Here is an 18,995-nt window from a genome sequence, read left to right as displayed (position 1 = left end):
TACATGTTTTTAATTAAAGGATTGTGATGTTAGGCTATGTGCAGCAGCATTTTTCTGATGATATCCTGTTTTGTACCTTGCGTTACGTATATACCTGTTTTTTTTTTTCAATTATATTTGATAAAACTCGATGTAAATCATAATTGAACGATATAGTTCGTAATTAACAATGGAATGAATCTGTCAAGAAATTGTACGCAACGCAGAGTTTAGTGAGTTAGGTAAAATAAGGGATAAATTTAAGAGTGTGAGAGGAGTGAGCTGAATAATGTTTTCCATTGGAAATAAGTGCGTATGTGACTACAGACATAATTTAATGGAAATAGACAAACGCATTGTAATGAGATCCTTTATTGATCCATTGGGCATTTCTAAGTCACAGAGAAACCTAGATGAAACCTGTTTGTGACTTGAAAAGGCCCACTTTGTGGGCGAAACGTTATCACTAAAGGATTTCATTACACTACGTTTGTGTGTTTCCATCGAGCTGGTATTTTTACTCTGTTTTAATGTCTGACGGAGCAGTGGTCCTTAAAGATAAATGATCAGAAGTAACGACTGTCATTGAAGCTGTAACTCGTTAAAGTAGTATTTGCTAAAATGACCCAACTTTGGAAAGAAATGTTTGTAGAATCATTTGGCAATAAAGACTGAAGTCAAGATAAAGGCGTTTGAGATAAGACTTGGCAATGGTAGGCGGCATCGATTGATGACGATGTCTTGGGTGTGGACCTGGGAGAGACATGGGAGAGAGCCCGTGAGTGCTGAGAGAGATACCTAGAGACTGCACCTGTTGGGAAGATATCTAGATACCTACAGACTACAAGTGTTGGGGAGATACCTGGAGGCTGATTGTGTACCATGGGAGATACCTGTATAGCTGTAGGCTGTATGTGTCTTGGGAGATAATGTGGAGACTGCACTTAGTGCTTAGGTAGATGCATAGAGACTGCACGTGTGCCTAGGCGATACCTAAAGGAGATAATGCTTGTTACTTAGAAACACATGTAAATAATTTTACGATCATCGCCCTTGTGCTGGATCTCAGACCAAGCCTCTTGGTTGACGACCTGTCAGTCTCTTGGTTTCTGCAGTTCGCAGTCTTCTGTAAGAATCGTAGGTTCTTACAGAGGTTCTTACCACAGTTCATGCTAACTCTTCTTAACATCACATTAAGTTTCCCCTGTTAATGTAATAGCAAGCGTGGAAGCAAGCTCTCCCTCTTAAAGTGGGCGCATGCTTTCCCTGTTAACGTGGCAGCAAGCTTTCCCTATAAACGTGACAGTAAGCCTTCCCTGTTAAACTGGCAGCGAGCTTTCCCATGTTAACGTAGGAGCCAGCCGCTCTCCCCTCGCCCCTACTGTTAGCGACAGGGTAACGGGTGGGCGTGTAAGGCTATCCAACTCGAGAGCCAAGTAATCAAAGTGGGAGACGGGTCTTGTAGAGCAAACACCCTGCCTACTTCCCACACCCTCACCCTCTAACCTCACTTAAAAATTCGATTATAGCCCAGCTTGAATTTTATTCAACGTGTTCTTCAGTAGATGGATTTTTTTCCTCCTGTTCATCCGAGGGGAATCATGGCGTCGGATTCCGGGTTACCTGGTTACCTGGAGGTTATTCCGGGGATCAACGCCCCCGCGGCCCGGTCCATGACCAGGCCTCCCGATGAATCAGGGCCTGATCAACTAGGCTGTTACTGCTGGCCGCACGCAGTCCAACGTACGAGCCACAGCCCGGCTGATCCGGCACTGACTTTAGGTATCTGTCCAGCTCTCTCTTGAAGGCAGCCAGGGGCTTATTGGCAATTCCCCTAATGCTTGATGGGAGGCTGTTGAACAGTTTTGGGCCCCGGACACTTATGGTGTTTTCCCTTAGTGTACCAATGGCGCCCCTACTTTTTATTGGCGGCATTTTGCATCGCCTGCCCAGTCTTTTATTTTCGTAGGGAGTGATTTCTGTGTGCAGATTTGGGACCATTCCTTCCAAGATTTTCCAAGTGTAGATTATGATATATCTCTCCCTCCTGCGTTCCAACGAGTACAAGTCAAGTGCTTCCAAGCGTTCCCAGTAGTTAAGGTGCTTGACAGAACTTATACGTGCAGTAAAGGATCTCTGTACACTCTTTAGATCTGCGATTTCACCTGCTTTGAATGGAGATGTTAATGTACAGCAGTATTCCAGCCTAGAGAGAAGTGATTTGAAAAGGATCATCATGGGCTTGGCATCTCTCGTTTTGAAAGTTCTCATTATCCATCCTATCATTTTCTTTGCACGTGCGATCGTGGCACTGTTGTGATCCTTGAAAGTGAGATCATCAGACATTACTACTCCCAGGTCCCTTACATTAGTTTTCCGCTCTATTGTATGGCCGGAGTCAGTAGTATACTCTGTTCTAGTTATTATCTCCTCCAGTTTTCCATAACGGAGTAGTTGGAATTTGTCCTCATTGAACATCATAATGTTTACCGTTGCCCACTGGAAAACTTTGTTTATATCTTCTTGGAGGTTAACCGCGTCCTCAGCAGATGACAGCCTCATGCAGATCCTAGTATCATCCGCAAAGGATGATACGGTGCTGTGGTGTATATCTCTGTTTATGTCTGATATGAGGATAAGGAATAAGATGGGGGCGAGTACTGTGCCTTGTGGAACAGAGCTCTTCACTATGGCAGCCTCCGATTTAACTCTGTTGACCACTACTATTTGTGTTCGATTTGTTAGGAAGTTGAAGATCCATCTCCCCACTTTCCCAGTTATTCCTTTAGCACGTATTTTATGGGCTATTACGCCATGATCGCATTTGTCAAATGCTTTTGCAAAGTCTGTGTATATTACATCTGCATTCTGATTTTCTTCCAGTGCATCCAAGGCCATGTCATAGTGATCCAGTAGTTGTGAGAGGCAGGAGCGACCTGCCCTGAACCCATGTTGCCCTGGATTGTGCAGATTTTGGGAATCCAGGTGATTTGCAATCCTGCTTCTTAGCACTCTTTCTAAGATTTTTATGATGTGGAACGTCAGAGCTATTGGTCTATAGTTCTTAGCTAATGCTTTGCTGCCACCTTTATGGAGTGGGGCTATATCCGTTGTTTTAAGTGACTGTGGAATTTCACCCATGTCCAAGCTCCTCCTCCATAGTGTACTTAGGGCATGCGAGAGGGGTTTCTTGCAGTTCTTAATGAAAACAGAGTTCCACGAGTCTGGGCCCAGGGCTGAGTGCATAGGCATGTTGTCAATGGCTTTTTCGAAATCTATCGGAGTTAGGGTAATGTCGGAAATCTGGCATACATTTATGGAGTTTTGAGGCTCATTCATGAAGAAATCATTTGGGTCGTCGATCCTCAGACCGATTAGTGGTTCACTAAACACAGAGTCGTACTGGGATTTCAATATTTCACTCATTTCCTTGTCATCTGTGTAAGTCCCATCCTGTCTGAGTAAGGGCCCGATACTAGATGTGGTATTTGCCTTGTTTTTGGCATATGAAAAGAAATATTTTGAATTTCTTTCAATTTCACTAATAGCTTTAAGCTCCTCTTGCCTCTCCTGGTTCCTGTAAGAGTCATTTAGCTTAAGTTCGATAGTTTCCACTTCCCTGGTCAGCGCCTCCTTTCGTGTATCAGATATTCTAGCACTCCTGAGGAGCTCAGTGACTCTTCGTCGTCTTCTGTAGAGGGAGCGTCTTTTTCTCTCCAGTTTACTCCTGCTCTTCTTCTTTCTTAGGGGAATATGCCTAGAACATGCTTCGGCTACCAGGAAGTTGATCCTTTCAAGGCACTGGTTTGGATCCATGTCATTTAAGACATCTTCCCAACATGTTTCGTTTAGGACATGGTTTACCTGGTCCCAGTTGATGTTCTTGTTGTTGAAATTGTATTTTGTGAAGACACCTTCACAGGTACATGCATTCTGCTGTTCAGGACCCCTATGCATGTACGTCTGGACTTTGATTAGATTGTGATCGGAATTAGTTGTTTTTGATATTCTTATGTCTCTTATCAGGTCCTCATTATTTGTGAAGATAAGGTCAAGTGTGTTTTCTAGTCTTGTTGGCTCCACTATCTGCTGGCTTAAGGTGTGTTTTTCACAGAGACTTAGTAGCTCATGTGTGTGTGACCTTTCATCTGCGCTACCTCCGGGGATTGTTTCAGCTATAACATTATTTGCTACATTCTTCCATTTTGTATGCCTTAGGTTGAAATCACCAAGCAGTAAGATGTTTGGGGATGGAGCTGGAAGGTTTTCCAAACAGTAATCGATTTTCAGTAGCTGTTCCTTGAACTGTTGTGAGGTTGCATCTGGTGGCTTGTATACAACCACAGTGACTAGGTTTTGGTTCTCGATCTTTAATGATAGAACTTCAACTACCTCATTTGTGGTGTTCAGCAACTCCGTGCAGATAAGGGTAGTGGTGGAAGTCTCTCTATGTAAAGAATTTGAAATTTTCTTACGTGTTTTGTGTTCAGACTATTTTATTTCTGGGTGAAATGGCTTATTGCCAACAAGTATGAAGCTAAAGATAAGTTGCAGAACATATTATTGGGACAACGTTTAGCTCTGTGTAGAGATTTTTAAAATCCTTACTGGCAAAAATTCTACACGTCGAAACTCTACCCCAGGTTTGTTCTGCATCTTGTATTTGCTGTTAGCATTTTCGTTAGGATGGCACAGAATGCTTATCTTCCATGTCCTGTTCTCCCGCTGAAGAGCGTTATCAGTTGTCCCTCGAAATAACATTGTCGTTGGATAGTGAACGTGAACTTGTTGAAGTTCTCAACTCAGTGAGTCGTAACCAATAGGATGGGCTTATCTATTATACCTACCATTGGAATAAAATTATGCTTCATGACAGTAAATTATTTTTTTTATAATGCCTTCATGGGCTGTATTGCTGGCATATTTACTTAAAATTGACTTAGCCATTGAACAGGGTTGGAAAACATAATCCTGTGTGGGCTGCCATAGGGGCTATATGTAATAACTGCAGACACAATATGTACTTACCCTGGAACTTTGGTATGAGAATAGAGGTGCTACCTGAAGGACGTTTCCGGGGGTCATCGCCCCCGTGGCCTGGTTCTAGATCAGTCCTGGAGGATCAAGCCCTGATCAACAAGTCTTACTGCTTGGCCGCATGCAGTCCAACGTACGAACCAAAGCCCGGCTGGTCAAGCACTATTTTAGGAACTTGTCCGGTTCCCTCTTGAAGACCTTCAGAGGCTTGTTGGTAGTTTCTTTTATGCACGGAAGGAGGGCATTGAAGAGTCGGGGACCTCTGACACTCATCGAAGTTCTCTCTTAGTTTACTCGTCGCGCCCCAGTGTTTGGTAGAGGTATTTTGCGTCATCTGCCAATTCTCTTGTCATATGGAGTAATTTCTAAGTTCAGGTTTAAACCAGTCCCTCCAGGATTTCCAGGTAATAAGTATTATATATTTCAAGGAATGCAGTTGAAGAAACTCCAGGCATTTCCAGTAGCTCAGATGCTTGATTGAGTGCGTATGAATAGTGAAGGTTCTCTGTACGTTTTTCAGCTCAGTCTCGCCTGCCTTGAAGGTAGCCGTCAGAATGTATCAGTATTCCAGCCTTGAGAGAACAAGCAACTTAGAGTATCATCACTGGTTCAGCGTCTCATGCCTTGAAAGTTCTAGTTATCCAGCCTATCATTTTCCTTGCGATAACATTGGTAACATTGTTGCGATGCTTGAATGTGAGATCTTTCAATATCATTACCCCTAAGTCTCGCACATGGGACTTTCGTTCTATTGAGCGATTTGAGTTTTCCCTTACTCCGTTACAGTCTTTATTTCCTTCGTTCTTTCATAGTAAAACGATCGAAACTTATCCTCGTAAAACATCACATTGTTGTCTGAGGCCCACTGGAAGACTTGAAGATTCGCCGTCTTCGACAGATCTCTCACAGAGATTCTAGTGTCATCTGCACAGGATGTTACGATGCTGTGATTTATTTTCTTGTCAGTGTCGAATATAAAATATTGGAATATTGTGCAGTGGACAGTTAATAGAATATAGTTGCTGGGGAATAAGGAAGGGGGACAGTCAGAATAGAGGTGTTGCATTAAGGAAGAAGGGGGGGGGGAATAGTTTCAGCAAAAATAAAATGAGAGTTTAGGAAAGCAAAAATAATTCAATTCAGGGAAATTTCACTAAAATAATACAGACCTGGAAAGTTTCATTCAGATATTGCAGTAAAGATGTTTTCCGCACTGGTTTAAAAAAAGGTTCATTAATGCAAGGTGTCCTTTCTCCAAGCTCGCCAGTGTCGACCCACGCCACGTACCCCATCCCCCTTAAAAAAAATTAAAGCTAACAGACTCCACCTGTAAACACTAGACATCAACGGTTATGAAGAGGGAAACCAGCGCAAATATGGGAGGGAGTAGCGCGTGATGACTAGCAGGAAACTGGTGAAGAGAGTACTGGGATCAAGAAGAGAGGGAGGGAAATTGTAAGGTAATGTTTAGTGTCGGGAAAAAGTAAAGTGACTGTTTAAAATGTGGAGTTGTGTTATATGTGTTGTAGCAGAGAATAGGGCGGCAGATGGAAAGAACGAAAATGTAAGGGCTACGGCCTGGTTGACCAGACAAACACTAGGCGAGACTGGCCCATGGCCGGATTCCGGGAGTAGAAAAACTGTCGGAACTCATCAAGGGTACATATATGTACGGGAGTTCACTGTAAAAATACAGATTATTAAATCAGGGATTACAAAACCCTGGGAATGGGAGTAAATCACATTTGATCCAAGGAAGTGGAAGATAGGTCTAATTCTCTGGATGATGATCCACTTACTGGTATCACCAGGTTACCAACCTCCCTCGAAGGGATAAAACTCCAGGGTGTTATTACGACAGTATATGAACAGTTCTCAAGACCATATTGTTGTAGATCGTTTTTTATTAAGTATTAAGCTTTGTGAGCCATTCAGTTCAATGCGTAGGGCTTGATCCTCCGTTCGGTAATCGCGGCCTGGTTTCTAGTGGGTCAGACTTTTGGCAAAGAAAGCAGTTGGCATCTGTAAGCAGAACGTGGTTGAGAGTGAACGCGTTAGCAAGCTGGAGGATATCACGTTTGGAAACACAGAAATACAAACAGGATACTAGCTGTGTGGAAAGATGTGATCCGAAAAAAAATAGTGCGTGAACAAGAGAATTGGTGGTTACGATAGTAAATGGGATACAGGGAGGGTGTGTGAAGGGCAGGAGTGCAGTAGTGTAGACTGTGTGGTGTCCAGGTATTGGTGAGAGCAGTGGTGGAGTGTGTTTGGTGTGTCATTGTTGGAGAGAACAGTGTGAGTGAGTGTGGTGGTGGTGTCAGTATTGGAGAGAACAGTGCAAGGGAGTGTGTGTGTGGGGGGGGGGGTTATGTCAGTGTTGGAGAGAATAGTGTAAGAGTGTCCTATACTATTCAACATTTTATCAGAAGATATCAGAAACACGGCTGGAACAAGTGTAGAAGCCTTCAAGAGGAAACTGGACAAGTATCTTCACCAGGTGCCAGATCAACCAGGCTGTGGTGGATATGTGGGGCAGCGGGCCTCCAGCAGCAGCAGCAGCAGTCTGGTTGACCAGGCAAGCACCAGACGAGCCTGACCTATGATCGGGCTCCGAGAGTAGTTAAATTCTTGAAACTCTTCAAAGGTATAAAGGTATATCAAAGGAGTGTGTGGTGGTGTCAGTGGAGAGGACTGTGTGTAGTGTAGTGTAGTGTACCAGTGTTCATGAGTGAGTGTGAGTGGCAGGAGGGTTGCCAGTAGTAGCAGGAACACACTATCAGCAGTATTGTACTAGTAGTAAGCATGAATGAATCCTGAATTTGAATATTCATGCCTTAAATAGCACGAATATTGCTGAGCTGCTCGGGGAAAAGGAAGGAAAAAATAACTGTAAAACATGTGGGCTCAGGCGGAAAGTTGGAGTGAGTTAGCGGAAGTAGCAATAGTGCTGCGTCTGCATGGAACTCTCAACCAATAGAGAAAATCGGGGAAGGATGAAAGCGAATTAATGGCTGGTAGAAATTGGTCCTGAACGAGATGGAACAACTAAACGAATAGCAAGATATCAGTGGGAGAGAGAGAAGGACGAGGGTAGAAATTTTCAGTAGGAAACAATTAAAATCTCCTACAAGTACCTAATCAGCCTGTTTGTGAGGGCTGTGGAGGTGTCCGGGTTACTGGCAACAACAGCATAGTTGACCAGGCGGCCAACAGGGAAGCCTGGCCCTCACGCCCGGCTGCGAGGGTAGAAGAACCTTTGAAACCGGTCACAGGTAAGTCATGCAACGGTAGTAAAGGCACCAAAACCTGCTGAAGAGCAGATATCTGCAGTATAAATATCCTGTAGAGTGCAGGAGTTAGGGGTGGTAAAAGTGCAAATTTTTGCGGCTCACTATGGGTGTTACTTGCATGGGGATAGATGGCTGAAAACTAGTGGTGATAGTATTCTTAATTTACACAGTGCCTTTCCTGTAATTTTACCTGTAATAATAATAAGTGACAGGAAATATGTAAATCATTCTAGTTACAATTAATTGACAAAATGTCATTGTGGAATGGAATAAAGGTCGCGGATCAGAAATTGTGGGAGTGTGCGGGACATTGGTGGACGAGTGTTTCAGTGAGTTTCTATTCATTTCCAGATTGTAGCGCGATCTCTTCCACCTCAGAGCCCCAGCGGGCCTGGCCTAAAGGTTGGTTCCTCAGGGATGTATATTGCATCATTTCTGTGTTCAGTGAAGGTCTAAGTTTTTTTTTACCCCTTGGATTTTCTTACTATGTATTTTTTTTTTCGTGCTGACCCTTAGTATTCGGTGATGTGTTAAATTCTTGAAGGAGTATGGCTTATTTTTTTCCTTAGGATTGTTTGATTTCATGGTGTTTCTTATATAATGTTATTGGATGCTTTTTATATTTATGAAGGATAATGGCTTGCCTTTTTTTTTATCAAATTTCTTTGACTAGATTACTTTTTCTTTCCTAGCGATTATATAATGACTATTGTTTTATTACAGTAGTGAATAAGTAAGTTTTATTTGAGGTTGCTTGACACCAGTGTACGCCGTATTCGCTATGTTGCTTTTAGATGACTTTAATATTAAATTAATTCAGTAGTACATGAATGTTATACAATACAGACAAGATGAAGAATTAGACATATGTGCAACACCTAGGTATCTTTATTTGTAAATGTTTCGCCATCCAGTAGCTTTATCAGTACAGTACAAGGACATTATGTGAAGAATTTAGGACTGTTTATAAATGAGGAAATCAGTCCCTCAGCCTTGCAGTTGGTGGAGAGCATCGTAGTCTTTAAGACTGCGGTGCTATTCAGCTCCAAGGCTGAGGGACTGATTACCTCATCTTTTGTATATAGTTCTACTTTCTTCACATTTTGTCCATGTATTTATAGTCACTGGATGGCGAAACGTCTACAAATAAAGATACCTAGGTGTTGCACACGAGTCTAATTCTTCATAATTCAGTAGTATGAATTGTTTTATCTATGATTGCTTACCTTCCTTTTAGGATGGCTGCTTTTAATCTTAGACGTTATTGTATGCCTAAATCTTAGAATAACAAATTATTTTTTTCCAGGAAGTATAATGTTGTTAGTAATATTTTGCAAAAATAAAACTGTGTATTTAAAATTTAGTTCTCTTCTAATTTAGGTGCTTCTGAATTAAACTGTGAATAATCTTTTTAATATGTGGTATTTTAATGTTTGTCGTATACATTTTTGAAATGCCAAAATATTCAGGATGGATAGCACCATTGCTTTGTGATTATAGATTTGTATCTTAAAATTATTCTTATTGCTTCCAAACTTGGTATTAAAAAAATATCCTCGCAGAAGCAGGCGGGTATATACAAAGACAGATCGCAGTCAGCAGGATTCGATCCCACTTACGTAGGGAAGGGCGAGGTTCCCAAGTGACACTCTTATCCACTCGGCCACAGATGCCTCAAAATTGGGAAGCCTGGTTCACAAGCCATGTTTCTTCCCAGCCCGAGCACATCAGTGAGCCTCAAGCATGGATTCAAGCTATTTCAATCTCATCCTGTATGTTTTGGCCTCACAAGCTATTTTTTTTATATCAGTGCCTCCTTCGATGAATACACTGAAATACCAAGAGATTACAAACCCCTAGCTGCCTTAAAGAGGGAACTCGAGATTTTCCTCAAAGCAGTTTCTGATCAGCCGCGTTGTGGTGCATACGTTGAACTGCTGGCGGCCGGCACTGGGAACGTTGATCGATCAGTCCAGCAGCCAGGAGCCCTGGTCTGAAGCGACCCCAGGTAAACTAGGCAATCCCTCGTTAGTTTTTTTTTTTTTGTCATTCCAGTTTTAGTTACTATCTCACGGCTCGCTCTCTGAGCACTAAGCACTTTTTTTCTAAATGGTAATCAAATCATGTGTTAACATATAATGGCCTGCTGGCTGAAGGTAGCAAAAACCTGGCTGATGAGGCTGTCATCTGGAAAGTCTAGCTTCAGGCCGAACTGACCGAGCAGAAAATCTCTTCGAAGCCAGTTACAGGTATGTCATTTGTGTTTCATCTGTTACCTGTTCGTGTTCTCTCCTCACTGACACACCTCACCCTCACCTCATCCAGTTACGTCCCCTGCATACGCCTCATCCAATCCCACATCAAAAGGAGTCCCACAACATTCCACCATACTACACTCTTTGTCCCACTACACACCACCACACTACACACCACCACACTACACACCACCACACTACACACCACCACACTTCACCCCAACACAACCCCACCCCGCCACACACTGTCCCACCATACCCACACCTCTCATCAATTCTATCTCTCCTTCATTTACTTTTCATGTCATCTCTCTCTCCGTTCTGCTGTTTGTAGTTTCATTACTTCACCATCTGGGCCATGTCAACTCTAGTTCGTGCCTTTGTTCCCTCTCTCTTTAATTAAGTTCCTTTCTCTTTTTCTCTGTCACCACTTGTTTGGAACTCGCCATTTTTCTGTTCTGTCCCTCTCAATTGGTTTTGTAGAACTCTTCGTTACTGATGACGTGAATATGTTGACAATTGATTTAGTGGATCATGTTCTCCACTTCGTATTTTTTGTTCACATGGCATATTAATATTTGACGTCACTCCCTGCTCCCCCCTATCCTCTCTCTCTCCCATCCTCATAAAAGCGAATGCAGGATGCAAAACGCAGTCAGTACTTGTCATATCTCAGAAAAAAAGAGTAAAGATCTCGGAGTATTAATTTCAGGCGCCCTAACGACTAAAGCACAACAGTGCAGATACAGTGAAAGCCAGAGATTGGTTGAATCATAATAATTCTCAAATGGAGCAGTGCCATAGCAGCCTCAGCTCTCTCGTCCAAGATGCTTACTGATATGCGCTAATATTTCAGTTACAGGTCTCTCTCTCTCAGTGCTACTTACACAGATACTTTAATGATGCAGTGAGGTTTTCGTTACCATTTAGAGGGAGGGAATTTGACTCGCTCTAACTCTCTACGAGTTTATTTTCCTCTTCAGCATACTAATGATCATACCTCTTTGCTTTTGTCTCTTATTTAATTCTTCAGTCTTCCACCCATCGGTCATTTTTCCTTGAATCATGTTCATTTTACTTCGTTTCTTCATCTCATTCATCACTAGTTTATGGTTTCCTCCCTCCGCGTATGCATCACCTCTGTTTCACCCCCTCTTCAATGCCTCTTAACTTTTCCATTATATTTCTTATCTTTTCTCTCGTCACCTTGTTTCTTTATTGCCCTTTCTTACTTGATTTTATATCCTTTACTTTCGTTTGTCTTTTTGTCATTTCATTATTTTTTTTCAGTTCTCACCTGCATTTTTGTTTCTTCATTTGTCGTCTCCTTCTTGTTCCTCCACTTCTTCCTCGTGTTTTCTCTCTTTCTCTGCATATTTACTCAAAAAATACTTTTCTGCCTTTTATTTTCGTTCATGTGTCACTTTTTGTTTCCTCTTGTTTCCCTCTGTTCCCTCACGCTTCCCTCTGTTCCCTCACGCTTCCCTCTGTTCCCTCACGCTTCCCTCTGTTCCCTCGCGCTTCCCTATGTTCCCTCACGCTTCCCTCTATTCCTTCACGCTTTCCTCTATTCCTTCTTGCTTCCCTCTATTCCCTGTTGCTTACCTCTCTTCCCTCTTGCTTACCTCTCTTCCCTCTTACTTACCTCTCTTCCCTATTGCTTACCTCTCTTCCCTATTGCTTACCTCTCTTCCCTATTGCTTACCTCTCTTCCCTCTTGCTTACCTCTATTTCCCCTCATTTCTCTCTATTCCCTCTCGCTTCCCTCTATTCTCTCTCACTTCCCTCTACAAAGGACCCCTGGATATCGTAGTCGTCGGATTTCGTAATACAGGTCTCCCTCAGCTCGCGTTTTCGCGGGCTTCGAACATTCGTGAATTCCCAGCTGCCCAATCATATTTTAAATATGTCATTACATATGTTATAGAATTGTGGCAGTGGCAGAGTTTGTTTGGAGATAGGACAAGATAGTCCTTCAATATGACACAAATATCAACTCTACGGATTATTTATCTATCACAATTAATCTAATATGGCATAATAAACAATATTAATAACATAGAAACATGACATATACTCTAGAATGAATAAAATACGTCATTAAGTATGTCACGAGTGCTATTGGGTGTATAAGGGCTACTGAAAACATAAGCCGTACATGGTGGTGAAGGCGGCAGCAAAGGTGGTAGAGACTAGAGACGGCGGTGTTGTCAGTTGCCCTATATAACTCCAACAACATTGGAAGAGTTAGGCTCATGCTGTCCTTTTTCTATCGATTAATCGCTTTACTTACTTGCTACACTGTTAATGCTACACTTTTTCGCTGGCAGGCACCATAGCCTTTATCGACTCGTGCTGCTTTAGTATCGTACATATCGTAGAATCACTGAAGAAGGCACAATTCCCACTCTCTCTCTTCCTCCTCCACTTTAGTACTCTGCTACGAGTTCTTTCTTGAATTCTGTAGTCTTTCTCATCTTAACCAAAGGGCTGGCACCAGTACAGTAGTTTACCATGTTTTCATGTGTTTTATGATTGTTCATGGTTCAATAGGTTAAGGAAGTAGTATTGTTAAGCTAAGTAAACGCTATTATTATATTTCCCTACAATATATTTATTTGTGCTCCAAGCATTCACGATTTTTCAACAGTTGCGAGGTTCTTGATCCCCTAACCCTCGGGAATGTCGAGGGAGACCTGTATTCGGTAATCGTAACATTTTTTTTTGTCAAAATATTGGTTCGGTGATCGTCATTTACCTCGGTAATAGGTAATAGTCCTTCGTCCCAAACGCATACGAGCAGCCCCACACACCATCCTACACCATTCACAGTCAGTCTGCTATTGTTTATCAGCGAGTGACTATCACCCCACACGTTCATACGATACATTTCATAATATTCCTTTCTTTTTGTGCTTGCCACTGCTAAATAATCCACAATGGGCCCAAAGAAAGGTGAGAAACACTATAGAATTCAAGAAAGACATCATTGCAAAATATGAAAGTGGAGTACGTGTGGCAGAGCTTGGCAGGCTGTATAAGAAACCCCATACAACCATTGCTTCCATCGTGGCCAAGAAAAAGGAAATCAAGGAAGCTGTTGTTGCGAAAGGTGCAAATATGCTTGCAAAACAGAGATCGCAAATACTCGAAGATGTGGACACTGTTGTTGTTGGTGTGGATCGACGAAAAACGGTTAGCAGGATAACGGTTAGCAGTCGATAATTTGTGAAGAGGCAAGGCAGTAGCATGATGATCTCATAAAGAAAATGCCTGGAACTAGTGCTGATATTAGTGAATTTAGGGCCAGCAAAGGCTGGTTTGAGAGATTTAAGAGGCGTAGTGGCATACACAGTGTGGTAAGGCATGACGAGGCTGCAAGTTCTGACAAATATGCGGCTGAAAAATATGTTCAGGAATTCAAGGGGTACATTGAGGCTGAACAATTCAAACCCCAACAAGTGTTCAATTGTGACGAAACAGGCTTCTTTTTTGAAGAAAATCCCAAAGACGACCTACATCACACAGGAAGAAAAGGCACTCACAGGACACAAGCCTATGAAAGACAGGCTAACTCTCATGTTCTGTAGTAATGCTAGTGGGGATTTCAAAGTGAAACCTTTACTGGTGTATCACTCTGAAAATTCCAGAGTGTTCAAGAAAAACAGTGTCATCAAGAGTAAATTGTGTGTGATGTGGAAGGCATGGGGTCACGAGGGAAATTTTTCTTGATTGGTTCAATGAAGTGTTTGGCCCGAGTGTGAAGAAATACCTCCTGGAAAATAAATTGGAACTCAAGTGCCTCCTTGTACTGGACATTGCTTCTGCTTATCCTCCAGACTTGGATGAGCAAATTGTGGAGGAGTTTCATTTCATCACAGTGAAGTTCTTGCCCCCTAATACCACTCTTCTCCAGCCCATAGACTAGCAGGTAATTTCAAACTTCAAAAAACTCTACACCAAAGCAGTGTTTCAAAAGTGCTTTGACATAACGTCGGACACTGAATTGACCCTAAGAGGGTTCTGGAAAGATCACTTTAGTATCCTCCATTGCATAAATCTTATAGGTAAGGCTTGGGACGGAGTGACTTCCAGAACTTTGAAATCTGCTTGGAAAAAAATTGTGGCCAGAATGTATCTAAGAGAGGGATTCGGAAGGGTTTGGGGCTGACCCTGAAGAGCCTATGGCAGTTGTGGAAAGTATTGTATCATTGGAGAATTCCATGGGGTTGGAGGTGAGTGGCGAGGATGTGGAAGAGTTGGTGGAGGACCACAGGGAAGAGCTAACCACTGAAGAGTTGCAAGTCCTTCATCTGCAACAGCAACAGACCACAGCACAGGAAATAGCTTCAGAGGAGGAGGAGGAAGAGAGATGGAAGGTGCTTTCTTCAAAGATTAAGAACATTTGTGCAAAGTGGAGTGATACCCAAACATTTATGGATGAGCATCACCCATCACAAAGCTGTTGCAGGGCGTGTTGGCAACATTTACAATGACAATGTCGTGACCCATTTTGGGGAAATTTTAAAGAAACGCCAGAAACAGAGCTCTCTGGAACAATTTTTTGAGCGACAAGGGTCCAGTGACTCTCAAGCTGGTCCTAGTGGCATGAAAGAACAAAGAAAGGGAGTAACCCCGGAAAAGGACTTGGTACCTGAAGTCTTTATGGAAGGGGATTCCCCTTCCAAACAATAGTAACTACTCCATCCTCTCCCCTCCTCCCCTCTTCTATACATCAACAAGTCTTCAATAAAGGTAAGTGTCATGTTATTACTGTTTATTTTTCATGTCTCGTTGTTTTCTGTGTAGGTAAATGTATATTTCATTTAAAACTTATTTTTTTAATACTTTTGGGTGTCTGGAATGGATTAATTGGATTTACATTATTTCTTATGGGGAAAATGAATTCAGATATCGTCAAATTCAGTTTTAGTCACACTATCTAGAATGGATTAATTACGATAACCAGGGGTCCACTGTATTTCCTTACGTTTCCCCTAATCCCTCATGCTTCCCTCTATTCCCTCTCGCTTCCCTCTATTCCCTCTCGCTCCCCTCTATTCCTCTCGCTTCCCTCTATTCTCTCTCGCTTCCCTCTTGATTGTTTCACATCTTTTTTCCTCGGAATGCATGTGGAGAAATTTTCTCAAGGAAGGGGGGTATCAGCCCTTTCAGCCCCCTGAGGGACTCCGCCCTTCAGAGGGGCTGATAGTCTCTTGCTTCTGATCAACAATTTAATTGGAAACAGATGACCATCGTGCGTCAGAAGTCACGCCACTTCCTTGCAAGAGACCAATGTGGGTTAATGATAGAAAATTAATCTCTTACCGTAGCAGGAAAATTAAGGAAACCCTGCACCCATTTATTTTCAAGTTAATGTTAACATGAATTATTGTCTATGCTCAAACAACAAGAAATCAAGCATCTTGATTATTATGCCAAGTAAGGCATAATCGATACTGAAAAGAATAGACAATACATAGGATACGCCTCAGTACCCTTGAGAACATTGGGGAACAGAACATTTAAAAGGACAAAGAACACATTTCCTTTCTTTTCTTAATTAAATAGGTTACACAGAATAATATCAATCCATATATACAATATCCACTTAGAAACATTTTCTCAAGTCACGGGACCTGTTCTAAGCAGTTAGAAAAAGCTTGGGGCAGACTTTTATATCTTCTAATTTCACAATTTTTGACTTCTCAAAACCCTCTTAGCCCATATTGGGGGATGGTGGCAGTGGTGGGTGTGACGCTGACTGCCGGTCACATTCTAAGCGAGCCAGGAGGAGACGACAGGCCCACTCTGCGCTATTCTGAGAAAAACTTACCCTCAGGTAGGCATGCAAAGAATGAAGAACTCAAAAGGAACACTATATACAAAACTCGAGAGGGTCACTAAATAGAACGTAAGGAACACGTAAAAGAAACGGGAATAATTATATCAGGTGACCCTACTTTTAAAGACCATAACAAGACAGAGATCACGACAGCCAGGAAGATGACGGGGTGGATATTGAGAACTTTAAAAACAAGGGAAATAATGCCGATGGTGACACTCTTCAAATCACTAGTGCCCCCTCATTCAGAATATTGCTCATTGCTGACATCCCCTTTCAAAGCAGGAGAAATAATGGAGCTGGAACAAATACAGAGATCGTTTACGGCTCACATTGAGGCAGTAAAGTACCTAAACTACTGGGAACACCTTCAAGTCTTGAACATGTACACATTGTAGCGGACGAGAAAGATACATGATAATATATTGTAGATGAATGGTTCAAAGAACCGACACGTTAAATTAGACACATGTGCAACTCTTGGGTATCTTTATTGAGGAAACGTTTCGCCACACAGTGGCTTCATCAGTCCATACAAAGGATAAACTTAAAGAACAGGAGGAGAATGAGGTAATCAGTCCCTCAACCTTGAGTCGATGTGGTCAGTCCATCAATCTTGAATAGAATACGGCATATGAGCGGAGAAGCAGCTTATAAACCGTATGGCAGGAGAGGTGCAGCAGTCGTCACATTTGTCCAATGTGGAAGTAGGTCGTGCCCAAGGGTTAGGCAAGCGAAGAATTCCCAAGTATTAAGATCCACTCATATGCCGTATTCTATTCAAGATTGATGGACTGACCACATCGACTCAAGGTTGAGGGACTGATTACCTCATTCTCCTCCTGTTCTTTAAGTTTATCCTTTGTATGGACTGATGAAGCCACTATGTGGCGAAACGTTTCCTCAATAAAGATACCCAAGAGTTGCACATGTGTCTAATTTAACAATGATAATATATACCTGGAAAGTACTCGAGGGCCTTGTCCCGAATCTGCACACTGCCACAACAACATACTGGAGTGAGAGATATGGGAGAAAGTATAAAATAAACCCAGTGAGGAGCAGGGGTGCTGTGGGGACAAAAAGGGAACACTGTATCAACATCCGGGGTCCCAGACTATTCAACATCTTACCAGAAGATATCAGAAACATCGCTGGAACAAGTGTAGAAGCCTTCAAGAGGAAACTGGACAAGTATCTTCACCAGGTGCCACATCAACTAGGCTGTGATTAATATGTGGTGCAGTGGGCCTCCAGCAGCAACAGCCTGGTTGACCAGGCAAGCACCAGACGAGCCTGGCCCATGACTGGGCTCAGATGGTAGATAAACTCTCGAAACTCTTCAAAGGTATACTTCAGTTGCAGCCTTGCAACACTGCACTGATGCACTGTTAAGTGTGAAAGTACTTAAGCTAAAGATTTCCACCCCCTGTGGCTATATATATATATATATATATATATATATATATATATATATATATAATGTGTGTGTGTGTGTGTGTGTTTATCAGTGGTCCAATGATAGTCTAGGACATTCTACGTTGTTTTACAAGCTAAGAGCTGTTTCTTACCTCATTATTAAAAAGCCTTCCCTAACATTTTTAAGTGCTATATGTATGTGTGGCCTTGAAAATGTTTCATATTACATGCAGAGAGAATATAATTTCTTTCATTAAAGAATATATAACGTTCAACATGTATAGTGCAATAACCCACAAAACTGAGAGGAAGATTTAAATACAAATATATTGTTAATAAGTATGTGCCAAAATGAGGTAATTTCAATGATCTTCACTGCCAGAAGTGATTTATAAACAACTCTATACAGCATATAAATAAGTAAATCAGTTTTTATTCAGCGTACAAATAAGAAACAGGATGAAGTAGTAACCGATTTTGAACCAAAGATTTCATTTGTTTACCTGAATTTACTTCATTAATGTTGGAATACTGAACGAACACGGGTCATTCTAGGAAAAAGTGTTCATTTTTATAAGGGAACAGCCATAGTGGGTATTGCTTTCTGTCCGTCTTGTGGCATAAAAACTGTCGTCTCACTGACCGCAGAGTGAAGCCAGGTGTGATACTGATAACATTGGCTTTGAAGATAACAGTAAACTACGAACATCTCTCTGATGTTGAAGGCTCTGTTGAGATGACAGATCCATCGAAACTGGGTCCACATAAGAGATAAGTGCCCTTCCACAGTTCTCTATTGTGTCCAGAAGTCGCAGATGAGATGGATTGCAGGCAGTCCAAGAAAGTGGAGCATATTCAAGGTGAGCTGCCTCGTACATGAGCTTTGCAGCCTCTGTTGTCAAGCAGATACGAGATGCACCATAATGCTGTTAACATGTTGGCTGCCTGACTTGCAAGACTGACCACGTGATTCTCCATAGACATTTTGGAATCAAATTTTACACCTAGGATATTCTCTCTCTCTCTCTCTCTCTCTCTCTCTCTCTCTCTCTCTCTCTCTCTCTCTCTCTCTCTCTCTCTCTCTCTCTCTCTCTCTCTCTACCTCTCTACCTCTCTCTCTACCTCTCTACCTCTCTACCTCTCTCTCTACCTCTCTCTCTACTTCTC

General features: G+C 42.1%; 1 protein-coding gene across 1 annotated transcript in view; it reads left to right on the top strand.

Moving 5' to 3' along the window:
• Window positions 1-18,995, top strand: part of LOC128699370 (neurobeachin) — a 485,949-nt gene that overhangs the window by 221,180 nt on the left and 245,774 nt on the right. Inside the window, exon 2 of the mRNA XM_053792043.2 lies at window positions 8,661-8,711. Within this exon, the coding sequence (XP_053648018.1) occupies window positions 8,661-8,711 (51 nt within the window). The remainder of the gene's footprint in view (window positions 1-8,660; window positions 8,712-18,995) is intronic.

The sequence above is a fragment of the Cherax quadricarinatus genome, chromosome 61, assembly GCF_038502225.1.
Source record: "Cherax quadricarinatus isolate ZL_2023a chromosome 61, ASM3850222v1, whole genome shotgun sequence".
In the NCBI taxonomy this organism is placed as follows: Eukaryota; Metazoa; Arthropoda; class Malacostraca; order Decapoda; family Parastacidae; genus Cherax; species Cherax quadricarinatus.
The sequence above is the reverse complement of the archived record's forward strand: the minus strand, read 5'-3'. Positions and strand labels throughout refer to the sequence as shown.